Source organism: Balaenoptera acutorostrata, chromosome 11, assembly GCF_949987535.1.
Source record: "Balaenoptera acutorostrata chromosome 11, mBalAcu1.1, whole genome shotgun sequence".
Classification (NCBI taxonomy): domain Eukaryota; kingdom Metazoa; phylum Chordata; class Mammalia; order Artiodactyla; family Balaenopteridae; genus Balaenoptera; species Balaenoptera acutorostrata.
In genome coordinates, this window is record NC_080074.1 from 29,793,855 (window position 1) to 29,807,257 (window position 13,403).

General features: G+C 35.9%; 1 protein-coding gene across 2 annotated transcripts in view; it reads left to right on the plus strand.

Moving 5' to 3' along the window:
- Positions 1-6,584: 6,584 nt before the first annotated feature.
- The window catches only part of DCN (decorin), a 35,705-nt gene continuing 28,886 nt past the window's right edge, over positions 6,585-13,403 (plus strand). Inside the window, exons 1-2 of one of the 2 annotated variants that reach the window (XM_007165901.3) lie at positions 6,585-6,902; positions 10,781-11,027. In XM_007165901.3, the coding sequence (XP_007165963.1) occupies positions 10,814-11,027 (214 nt within the window). In that variant the 5' untranslated portion in view covers positions 6,585-6,902; positions 10,781-10,813. Of the gene's footprint in view, positions 6,903-9,894; positions 10,005-10,780; positions 11,028-13,403 lie in introns of those variants that run through there. The other variant, XM_007165902.3, reaches the window with a different exon arrangement.

Genomic DNA, 13,403 nt, shown 5'->3' on the forward strand with positions numbered 1-13,403 from the left:
CTTTTCCCAAGAGACTCATAATTATAAAGTAAGCTCACACATTGGTGATTTAATGCTTTTATAAATAATATGCTCAGACATCATTCTACAAAAAAATGGGCACATAAATTATTTCTAAGCAGTAATATTTCTTCAAGAAGTTAAAGTGGTTTTATTCAAAATAGAGGCTTGTTTCCAAAAATAAAAACACTCATGTGATTTAAATGGGAAAACATGGTTCACTTTGTTGTCATGTTAATATCTATCTGCATCAAAACTTTCATCTCATGAATTATTAAAGAAATAAACAAGAAAAAACTACAAGGGATGAATTATTGCTATTGAAGGGACAACTTGAATCAAGTCAAATAATTCTCAGGGGGCTATAACTATCTCAGAAAAATTTCCTAAACAAAGCCATTATTTTACAGTACGGACGTTAGAATCGAACTTTCATTCATTTGCCTACTTAAATTCTGGAGGACTGTATTCTGTGGTGGAGCATTTATTTTTTCCTAGGATACAGGGTAAACTGAAAGGAGAATATTTAAAGACCAAATAAGTGCCCTGCAGTAAGTACACTGCACAGACATGGCCTGCATTTGCATGCTCCAAACTAAACAGGACATAACTTTCAGGTGAGAGTATGAATAAAAGGCAAGACGAAGAAGCAAATAATCTCTTTAAATTCTCAGTTTGTTCTGAAATTTGCGTTACTTGACATAGGACAGGTTCTGTTCTAAACCCTTTGCAAATACAGACTCATTTTATCCTTCTGTGTAATAAGGTGTGATTATTATTCCTGTGTAATAAGGTGCGATCGTTAATGGGGAAACTGCCTGAGGTCACACACATAATCAGTGGCAGAGCCAAGAACCAAACCTGAGCATTCTGGCCTCAGGGTGTGTGTGCTCAACTCACAATTCAGGCATTGGACATTATTGTGGTCTATCTCATCTTCTGCTTGGCTTCAAATTTCATCTTCACACAGAATGTTTTTCTTCATTTGAGAAGGAAGTATAGCATTACCAAACTTTGGTGGGTTTGTGGTAGCAGGTTTCATTTCCAGCAGCATTAGTTAACTAATAAGTAAACAGGCAGGAGCACGGCTAGGAGGTGGTCTTTCAGATAACGTCTGGCTTTTATCTCTTTCTTTTGTAGTTTCCACTCACGTTCGATAGGCACATCTCCAAAGGTGGTCTTGTCTGTAAAATGTCAACATTTCTTCCATCACTCAAGGTGGGAAGCAAGGCTTCATGCAACCCAAGGCTTTTCCCATGTGAGAATTCACAGAGAAAGCTTCTATGTAAATCCTTCCTTTCTTTTTTTTATTCCATAATTTAGATTGCATGATTTCTCCATAATTACTCACACTAGAGTCACTATCAAGATGACATTATTTTAGTGTCTTAAAAGTTGAACTCACATAAAATAGTTAATTTCTTATGACTTTTGCAGACATCAAGAGCTTTAATTAATCATCTCTGTTTGCTCCTCTTTTCCATTTAAACAATGTCCTCCTTGGAGATAAAGATGCAAGCAAAGAAGTTAACTATTTTCCTGCCATTGCTTACATGACAAAAGCAGCTGGTTGGAGTGGTAAAGAGACCAGTGGGTGGAGTACAGAGCTTCTTCAAGACTTAGTTCCTGGCTTTTAAAATTGATTACGAAAATTAATTATGATAGTGCGTAACTGATAAGGTTAACATGAGTCTTAATTGAGATAATGAATTTCAAGAACACACCACAGTGCCTGGCACAGAATAGGTGCGCTAAACATTTATCTTTAATATATCACATCAGCTTCCTGAGCAATTTCCTGAGGGCCCAATTTTTGGCCACGATCATCTTCTTGTTACTAAGGTATTAATACTTCAAGACTAAAGCAATAGCCTCCTAATTTCCTTGATTCCAGTTCCACCACCCTGCATATACTTGCTAGATTTGATTTGTTAAAATAAAATTGTATCATGTTATTACCTCATTCAAGTACCTTTGATGACATCCAGATGCTAACACAGGAAATTGGCACATATTAATCATCAAATGAATATTTGCTGAACAAATGAATGAATAAATAAGTGCCCCATGGGAGACTTTCAAGTCCTTCCACAGTCATACTCTACCCTCATTTCTTTCCTTATCTCCCTTTAGTTATTATCATAAACATGGAACATTTATTTATTGTGTGATATCCACATGTCAGACACCACTGTAGTTGTTGAATGTTCAAGGATGAGAAAAGAGCTCACGGCTTCTTTGAAAAGTGTCCTTTTAAGACAAATTTATTTATTTATTATCTCTTGCTTTCTCATTGCCAAGGTTTTGATAGTGCTGTTCTGCCAGTCTAAAAAAGCTGTCCCTCTACGTTCACACTCTTTTTATCCTTCAGGATTCAGCTCAAACTGTACCTTGTTTTGCATAAACACTTAGCTAACCACCCATGTGTAAGGTGATCTCTCCCCTGTTCCTCTTCTGACTTGCTAAGACAATTATTTTTAATTCCATCATACTTTATTTTGGCCAGGAGTTATAACTGTATAATACATTATAAGTTTTATGGTACTACAACTCTAAAATGTTATTCTCTCTATATATAGCTTATGCCCTATCTCCTTACTGCAGTATAAGTCCTTGGAGGTCGTGCCCTTCACTTTATATTTTCTGTTTATTAGTATCCTCCACAGGACCTAGTATTAACATTTTCTTCCATAGTGGTTCATCAGTCAATATTTGCTGATTGATTGATTGCTTGATAGGTTACTAGATATTCGATAAATCTTGGCTTGGTGTCCCAGTACAACCTACTGATCAATTCTGTGAAAAGAGTAATAAATCTCTTGACTGCACTTGACAAAAGAGATGCTCCTGAACATTCAAGAGTCAGAGAATTAAGGAACTGAATACCTCCTTGTCATGCAAGAGAGGCACGTATCTCCATACCTTTATCTTAATTCATAACTTACCCTGTCCTTGTTTCTATTCCCACTTCTCCTTCATTGTTCAGAGTAGAGATTCTTTACCTGGAGTCTCTGGATCCTTCTAAAGTCTATGAATGGATTTCAGCAGGGCTTGGAACCCAGTAAAACGTCATGCATGAAGAAAGCCAGACAGTTATTTTACAAGTACAAAGTAGAGGTTTAAACCCAAGATTATCTAACTGCAAAGTCCCTGTTTTTCCAACTATATCAAAGTTTAGGTGATATTTTGCGTTGCTAGGTAGACAACACCTTAGGCTAGGACAGGGGTGCAGTCTGATTACTGGACTGGAGGGTCCAAGGAAAGGTTTTGTAACAATCATGCCCACAAGAGTGGCAGCAGCAGAAGCAACGACAAACACTTATATATTGTTTGAGATGTGTCAGGTGCAGTTCTAGATGCTTTATGTATTAATCTTTTTCTAAACCTTACCACAAACTTATAATGTAGGTAGTACTATGTTTAGACACATTTTATAGATTAGAAACCTGAAAAACAGAAGGTTAAGTTACTTATGCAAGGCACAAGGACACTGAACACAGTGGCGATAGGTTGGGGGAGTAGAGGCATATGGGAAAGAAAGAAGATGGCCAAGGTAATCATTTTCTACTACCAATTTTGTTTCAAACCTGCATTCTAGGCCACCCTGAATTCCACCCTAGCCTTCTTTCTTGGCTAAAGAAGATAATCTGTCTAGGGTGGCAAAAGAAAGAGCCCAACAACCCATTCCAGCTGCTGACCTTACTTTGAAGAGTCAGTCTGAGAATAAAGCAGTCACATCAGGTTTGTGAAGATAATCACTTGCTTCCAGACCTCTTTGAAAATAAAAGGGTGTCAGAAGGAGACCTTCCTAAGCTCTGGCATTCTTTACATCTTAGTATGCAGGTACAATTTAAATCACTTGTATTTGATGTCGGTGAGAAAGAGTGACTAGCCTTGAAATGAACTTTGACCACATGCAGAATATAGTCACCCTGTTAACTAGTGGCTTGTCACTAGAAATCACAGTTTAAGTGGTTTTAACAGCAGATTTGGTATCTGCTCTGTATTTGAATATTTCAAATATCTATACAGCAGCCAAGATTTCAGTGAACCCTACCCCCAAACATTCCAAGCCAGGATAAATTTCAGCCTCCTTTACACAAGCATGGCTTCTAGCCTCAAAACTGTTTCATAAAAAAAAAAAAAAAAAAAAAACTGTTTCATTTTCCATTTGATTGCAAGAGACCTAGGATTCTGATGATGGTCCTTATGGCTTCTTTTTGCCTTGCTGTATATGACTTTGTTGTGACAATTTCTTCCATCTAAAAGTGGTTACGACAACATATGTAACAACATCTGATTAAAGGTACAAATTTTAAATAAAATGATATTTAGTAAAATCCTTGGGATTTTGGAGGTGAGGTTCTTACTAAAACTTAAAAGATAGAAATATTTTTTCCTGCACAAAGATAAAGTTTAAAAAGAATTGTAAAACTTGGTCACAGTTTTTAAACTAGTCTGCAAAGACATGTTACCCAAGAATTTTTATTATTGATTTCCTATAACTTAAGAGTTTGATCTTTCTTAAAATGCTGTATAGTAATGGTAAACTAGATTAGGTATGAGAAGGTTTCGGTATTCATTTCTGTTGGGCTTCTTACTAGCTCTGTGAGCTTGGGCGGATCATTGGACTTCAGTTTTCTCATCTATAAACTGGAAAGAGTAAAAATGATTTCCCTTGCCCTACTCAAAGGATTGCTATGGTATACATCAGAAAACAATAAAGACTAACATTTACAGGGAGCTTAATTTATCCCAGCCATGCTCTGAATTATGTGCCTTATACCTTTTGCCTCATTTCATCTTTATTTCAACATTATGTATTAGGTAATACTTTTTATGTATTTTACAGATATGGGAACTGAGACTCAGAGAGGATAAGAATGCTGAGTTCATATTGCTTACTATCAGAGGGAAGAACCTGGATGTGAAACTTAGCCAGAATGGTTCTGCTTTATAAAAGTAAGATGATCTACATATCAAGATAATGTGTCTTCTTCTCCTCCTGTCCTACTTCTTCTCCTTCTTCTTCTTCTTCTTCCTCTTCTTCTTCTCCTTCTTCTCCTCCTTCTTCTTCTTCTCCCAATCCCCCTTCCCTCTTTCTCTCTCTCTCTCTCTGGTAACAATTACTACTGTTATTCATCATATACACTATAGCACTATAGTAGATTGGGTTTTGATAAGGAGCAAACCAGACCCGAGCAAAACAATAATCATGGTATGATCCATAGCTAATGATCTATCTTCATGTAATAGTCATTCATCAAGTGTTTCTTGAGAATTTACTGTATACTTTGTGCTGAGTGTGGAGACTCTTACAAATATGAAGAGGATGTACTTTATTCCTTGGGGTAAGAGATGTCCATAAAAAACCATAATATGAAGAAGTGATTGCATGTTATAAGAATGAGATAAATGCAAGAGGAGTTCAAGTGGAAAAGTTAATTGATTCCAGGTAAGGGGATCATGGATTTTGCACCAATGTCCAGGGAAAATATTTGCCTTTTCCTAAACCATCAGACTAACTGGGCATGGGTTTATTAAATGCCAAGGAGAAAAGGAGTGGGGTAAGGTGTTAAAATTATGGAGACTGGGCTTGGAAAATAAGACAAAATAGCATGTGATAGTACCCTTCCTCCCTTCTTTAGATGCACACTCAAAATTTTAATTTCTTCACATTTCATCAAGGCAAAAGTATATTTACTGTAGAATTGTGCACTTAGATGGCTAGAGGAGGGAGGGAGGGAGGGAGGGAGGGAGGGTGGAGGATGGGAGGGTTATCCTCTCATGTTTCACAGATGTTGATTTCAAGTTTCTACCTGGTAACAGCCTGGGGGCCAGGACATAAAGATACAAGTCAAAACATAGAGACACACACAGAGAACTGACAGCATCCAGCAAGGGAATTACAAAAACTCAAAAAAGCTTTCCACTGGCTGAATAAATATCTTTCCTTGAATTTGCACTTTCTATTTACTGAATTTGGAAAGAGCCATAGACTTTATTGCCATTTTCAAAGTTCTGAATTATATAAAAGTGTAGCCTATGAAAATAAAATTTTTCATATACAGGTTAAATTAAATTGTGATCAACTTCTAATATCTATGTGTTTTATTTAAAAAAACACACACACACAACTGGTAGACAACAAGAAAGGTTTTAAACTATGAGTAAGGAAAGTAATAAATGACATGCTTTTCATATAAAACCATGGCTTTCTCCAGGACACTTTAGAAATACGTTCAAAATACATAGAAAACCTCCACAGCATAGTACTTGAACTTGCACAAACAGCCCAAGGCAAGTAAGAATCCGAATGACTACTCACTTATTTTCACAGACCACACTTGAAATAATTTCATTCCATTTGCTGGACTTACACATCCTGAAAGCAAGAAAAACTGTCATTTCGGTAATATGATAAATGTGACTTATAAACAAGACTAGAAAGGGTGGATAAAGGAGTCGGGTTGGGGGTGGGGAAATAAACCCTTTAGTTACAATTTTAGGGAAATGAATCGACGCGGTAAAACAAATTCCAAGTCAAGTTGCTCCACTGCTATACTACAGAAGAAGTTTAGAATCTTAAGCAGATGAAAAAGGAATAAAGCATTTAAATGGGGAGAAAAAAAGGCCGATAAAATTTCTGGCTACAATACAAGAGACATATCATTACCATATGATCTAATGTGGGTGTCAGCCGGATTGTGTTCATTGAGGGAAACCTTATTTTTTAACTGTGCTATGGAGTAGAAGCAGGAGGTTTTCAACCTAGTGACAGTCACAGAGCAGCACCTGCCCCCTCCTCCTTTCCACACCTGCAAACTCTTGCCTGGGCTGAATATTTAGTGTAATTACATCTCAGCTTTGAGGGCTCCTGTGGCAGATCCCCGGATTAAAAGGTATGGTTTTCAATAATTGTCCTGAACTCTGCTACAGACTAATAAAACTTTGATCAAGTTGAGAAAAAAGGGATTATTTGGTAAGAGGAAAAAAGAAAACAGTGTGTGCTAAAGTTTTAGTAACCTTTATGCATCATTTTAAACAAGTATTGCTTGAAAACAGAAAGTAAATATTTTGTAAAATGGTTGAATGCATTGCTTTAGTTCTTTCTCTCTGTTCTTGCAAAGATGTTTCTTAAGAAACTATAACCTAACACCATGACTATCTTTATTGATATATTTTTTATTTGTACTAATTAAATGTTTAGCTCTTTGGGAAATGTTTATAGAAAAGTATTCTAGACTGGCATATTATTCGTAGTTGGATTATATATTTAAGGATTTATTCTCCTCCTGGATTCTTGTATATTTTAAGAACTTTAAAACCTCAGAGAAGTGAACTCTGGTGATAACTTATAGAAGTCTAATGTATATTTCTACAACCTAGAAAATAATAGAAATTGTCACCAGAGAGGTGAAAATAAACACTGAATATATTTATGCTGATTATTAAGGACTGAACTAAGATAATCTCACAGTTAGCAACATAATTTCTGAAATGTAAAGAAGAGACCCTGCCAGAATTTTCGCTGCAAATAAAATTTTACTATAAGATACATTCACTATAAAATGAAAGTGTGGGTTATTTTTCTTTCTAATTTCAAAACAGGGTAACATGATGACCACTGGTTAAATGGACTCCCAGTGGTGTAAATACCTGTGGCTTTTTCTTCAAATTGCTATTTTGACCAGAAAAAGAACCAAATGCCTCCTATAGTAGCCTTTATTTATGGATGGATACTGCTTTTACTGTTTATTTTTAACTTATTTCTATTATTATTGAGGTTTTTAATTCACCTAGTGCTGGGGGATTTAATTTGCTCTGCATTTACAGCCTCACTTATCTCTTGAGGGTTAAATTTTGACTTTGAAAATCACACCAAAGGCTTAAATGACATCATACAAATGTTGATCTGAATGGTATAATGAAATGAAGTAGTTTAAGAAACCAGAAATTATTATTTTTGATAGAACACATAAATTATGGCAGTGAGCTTTAGTAAAGTAGTGACATTCTTAGCAATTAGAATTTTAAAAAGAGGCATACATTCTAAGAATACTTAAAACAGTTGAAATGAAATTTTAATAGCATATCATCTCAAGAATAGTCTCCTTGCTGTCTACATAGGCAACTGCTGGGGGTTTTTTGTTTATTTTTCTGATTTATTAAGAAAGGAAGGAAATGATTAAAGAAATCATCAGTATCAACAGCCCACATTAACTGTTTTAAGATGCTGAGTTTTTAAATATTATGACGCTAATTTTAAAGAAGTTATTTCATGGAAGAATTTGTATAAAGTACCTGGACACATATTATTCTTCTCCAGGACATTCAGGGTTAAAATGCACGCACACGCATGCACACACACACACACACACACACACGAAAATAAGTAATGGAAACTTAAAAGCTGTCTGAGTTCAGCTTCAACCAAAAAGATTATTGTATAGAGAATTTGTACCATTTTAACAAGAGTAAACAAATGTAAATGATAATATTCCTCTGAGCTAATGTTTAGCATTTCCTTTTTTTGGATTTGTGAACCAGGCATTTTCTGCTCTGGAGGAAGATCAGAAAGCAACATCTGCATTAATTCTCGTTGCTATTTATTAAATCTGCAATTAGTTTGCTTCATTTTTCTCAAAAATTGTAAGACATTAAATATGCAAGGCTAGCAAACTTGTGGTAAACCATAAACATTGCATTTTAATGTGAAACAGACAGAAAACCACTCCCTTAGATCCAATCCAAGGGAACACTGCCAAAACAATAGGGTCTCCTTTAAAAGGCAATGCAGTAACTGAGTGGGAATGGGTTTCTAAAGGAAACCTGATACTGAATTTAAAGGGGCAGTGTGAATAATAATCTTCGTGGTATTATTTAAATGAAAAGTCACTAGTCTGTATTGCATACGTGCTGCCTTAGATGTGCTTCAGTAATAAATATAAACTAAGAATAAAAGTGTAAGAAATTTTAAAACATTTGTTTCCCCTCTAGTAGATCTAGGCAAACATTTCCAGAAGATACATTAATGTTAGAGCATACAAAGACTTTTTCTTTTCTGTATATGCTATAATTGGATAGTGATTGAAAATAATTCTCTAATTCTAATTATGAATGTACAACTTTAATATGAACCCTTATAAGTGTACAATTAAAGATGGTGAGACTAAAGATAATATCTACAATGTGTTCTGGGAATACTTTGAGCAGTTTCAGTGGGGTTTGAAAATATAAGAACTCAAAAATTGACTGTTCCCCCATGATCAACTACTTTTTGTTATTCAGATTTATTAAGATTTTGTTATTCAGATACATTTAGTTCACTTCAGCCAACTAAACAACCGACTCAATAACATAGATGTACATATCTATAAGGGCTTGTTGAATGAATGGATAAAAACTGTATGGATTTGTCGAAATCATACTTTCTGTTTGTTGATTTGTTTACAAAATAGTCCTGTTGGTAAAATCAGATAACATATGTCATATAAAAATCAGATAGGATTTTCCATATATGTTTATTAGTTTATTAAAAATGATTAGTTTGAGAAACTAGCCAATAGATTTATTTTAAAAACTGAATCTTGCTTATACCAAGTTGAGGTTATCAATTTGGTATCTTTCTTACGCTAGAAATTTGATATTGAAAAAAGATAATCATATTTTTAAAAATCAGACTAGTTGGTTGCCTAGAACAAATTGAATAACGTGTATTGTTAATAAATTGATGGTCAATTGAGTCATTTATGTGCAAAATATTGTGCAAGGCCCTGGTACACAACAAAGATTAAGACACGCCCTGAAGGAGTTCATCTTCTAGTGGGGGGGGCAGGCCAAGCATGCGAAACAAATTACAATATAATGTGATAAGATCTTTAAAAGAGGTAAGCAACGTGCTTTGGGAGCATAGAAGAGAAAGCAGCATCCTGCCTGAATGAGCCAGGGAATACACAAGGGAAGCCCATTATCTCATTTAGTCTTTACCACACTCTTACAAGGTAGGTATTTTAAATGGTGATTAGCTTTGAGTGTCAGGTTTGAGGTGGGGACTGGGAGTAGAGAGAAAATGGAGAGAAATATGGCTTGAAATATCAGTTGGTATCAAATTATGTATGGTCTTGTATGCAACAAAGGGGATGTAGACCTTACTGGCAAGCTGTGAGAAGTCAACAAAGGGTTTGCAGTAGAAAATTAATACAATGAAATTTAATTTTTAGAAGATGACTTGGGCAGCAGAGTGGAAGATGGCCTGGAGCAGAAGAAATATTCAAGGCTGAGTCCATTTGGAAGCTCTTGTTCAGGGAGTGATGAGAAGGGTCTGGACCAAGATAAATACAGTGGGGTGGAGAAATGAGATTGGCTTCCAGAGATATTTCTGAAGCAGGAATTGGAGATCTCTCATGTGTACAGACAGAATTTTAACTGTGGCATGACTTGTGTTGCATGAGCATTGAAAATTCCAAAGTGGTTTATCATCATAACAGTTTTGCAGGTGGCTTGACTATATAACCCATGGTCTTAATTCAGACCCAAATTCAACCAAGCAGATTCAAATACTATTCAAATTTTTCTTCATAAGTAAATAGCTGTGCGAGTTAGTCTCTAATGTACCTTGTTACCTTCCAAATATGTTTCTAACGCTCTGCTCCTAACTATAAATAAAATATTACTTTTTATGCTTTTCTCTATGCTCATTCCACTGTCAGGTGTTACTTAAGAATAACCACATACACTAGGCAAGGCTATTCTTCTAAACCTTTCATTTGTTTCCTAGGTTCCTTGGTTGTGAAAATACATGAGATAAATCATGAAGGCAACTTTCATCTTCCTCTTGCTTGCACAAGTTTCCTGGGCTGGACCGTTTCAGCAGAAAGGCTTATTTGACTTTATGCTGGAAGATGAGGCTTCTGGTATAGGCCCGGACGACCGCTTTCACGAAGTTCCTGAATTCGAGCCTCAGGCGCCAGTGTGCCCCTTCCGCTGTCAATGCCATCTTCGAGTTGTGCAGTGTTCTGATTTGGGTGAGTGGGGTGCAGGCTCTCTTTACCTACCTTGTCTGCTTTATTCATGGGAATGGCTTCTGTGGGAGTTTAGCATTTTCAGTTTTAATTTCTGCAATTCCAAATGTGAGAGACAGTGCCACCTAATGAGGAGTAAGGGAAGCAGAGTAGGAGAGAAAGAAATAGCTTTGAAGTTAGGGGACTTTCTTCTAAATCCGGGCTCCATCACTTTGCAATCTTGGACGAGTCACTTAAAAAGAAAATCATCTTTCTGAGCTTCATGGCTCCCTTTCTGTAAAATAAAATTTTGAACAAAATAATATCTTATGTTCTATGATTCCAGGGTGATAGCTTATTTTAATTTGATGATTTGCTCTCATGAAATCTTAGATATTAAGAAAACCTGGGTGATCTCTCTACTCTTGGCTTAGCCCAGATAACAGTTTGAACATTACTAAATTGTAAAGTATGCAGAGTTATCAAGAGCAAAACAAGTAAACTTTTAGAACAGAAATTTATCTTTCAAGTACCAAAATACTCCCTTAATCCCTGGGTCTTAGTTTTGCCTCTGCCTTTGGCATTTTGTAATCTAGCTGTTTATATTCTTTAGAATGTTTCAAAGGAAATCTTTATAACTAAGTTATGGTATAAATATTCAACATAATCATGAAGCATATATCTTTATCCTAACACTGTAAATACAGTTTGATTTATTAGCTTTCAAGAAAAATTTGGCCTGGGAATTCCAAAAGCAATATACTCAGAAGATAAATCTCCAGAAAGTTTGAAGCCCCAGCAGATGGGCCAAAAGGGAATGAATTTAGTTTACATGGCAGCTGATTCACATTCCTCTTTTTTTTGGTTCATTTTTCTTACTGGAAAGAAAAAAAAAAAAATCCTCACAGAATGATTCTGCCATGGTGCATTTCCTTGTAGAATAAACCCCATAGTTTTGTAGAGCACTTATTTTTGAAATCCTATATTTATTCAGAATATGCTTTCTGGGGCTTCCCTGGTGGCGCAGTGGTTGAGAATCTGCCTGCCAATGCAGGGGACACGGGTTCGAGCCCCGGTCTGGGAAGATCCCACATGCCGCGGAGCAACTGGGCCCGTGAGCCACAATTGCTGAGCCTGCGCGTCTGGAGCCTGTGCTCCGCAACAAGAGAGGCCGCGATAGTGAGAGGCCCGCGCACCGCGATGAAGAGTGACCCCCACTTGGCACAACTAGAGAAAGCCCTCGCACAGAAACGAAGACCCAACACAGCCAAAAATAAATAAATAAATAAAATTTAAAAAAAAAAAAAAAAAAGAGAGACTCTTTAAAAAAAAAAAAAAAAAAAAAGAATATGCTTTCTAGGAGAATTTTGCAGGAAAATTTGCTACTAACTCCTAGAATTGGAATAAACTACATACAGGAACCCAGGAAAATGTAAAACATGTTAAATAGTAACAACTGAAAAACAAACACTTTGAGATAGATTCTTTGATGCTGTCATGTACTGTATAGCCATTTAAACCCAAATAAAACGTGTAAATAAAGGCTTTAAGAAGGCTACAGGATAATTCCACTAGATTAATTAATTAACTCATAAATTCAGAAAATATATTGAGACCCCATAACAGGTCAGATCTGTTCTGGGCCCTGGGGAGAAAGGGATGAGGAAGATAAATATGGTCCTAGTTCTTGTGGGTCTGATATTCTACTGGTGGTGGTTATTCCTTTTTTGAATTGTGTATTAGGGGGATTAGATTACTAGCAAATTCTACAGAAACTTTTATGGCATCTAGAGATTACCTCCATTACTGGTTTAGACAGGAAAATAATGGTGTTAAAAATATCTGAAGAAGGGAATCACCATATGATGGATATACTAGTGGTAAAGTTTTTCAAATATTGCAAAAATGGCCAAGTTTCTAAGAAATGTGATGCAAATTGAATCTCACTTTGCCTGAGAACAAGTTTAAAAGGATCCATAACTACCCCCCACTACACATATTGTCAACAATAAAGAGTTGATATTTTTAAGGAAGCCTTGTCCAGTCACTTCACTGAAGTTTTATTCTTCCAAAAATATAGTTTTACTTTGCTTTCATGATAAATAACTCATAAAGCTTGACTCTGATTAAAGCATTGGGACAGTTTTCTAATTGTCTATCACAAAAAAACTCCCAAGCCTATTGCTCCAAACTAAACAGAAAAATGTAGCCTTAGGGAACATCAAGTTCACTGGTGTGGATGTCTCATGATACAGTTTTTTGGTTGTCCTTGTTATTGTTTTGCTTTGTTTATTTTGTGTTGTTTTCAGATGAGAACGTTTTCCAAGTTATCTTTTTCTCTAAGAGCCCAGAGTGTACATCATTCCTTTGGGCTTACTGATCTTATATACAGAAGTAGCA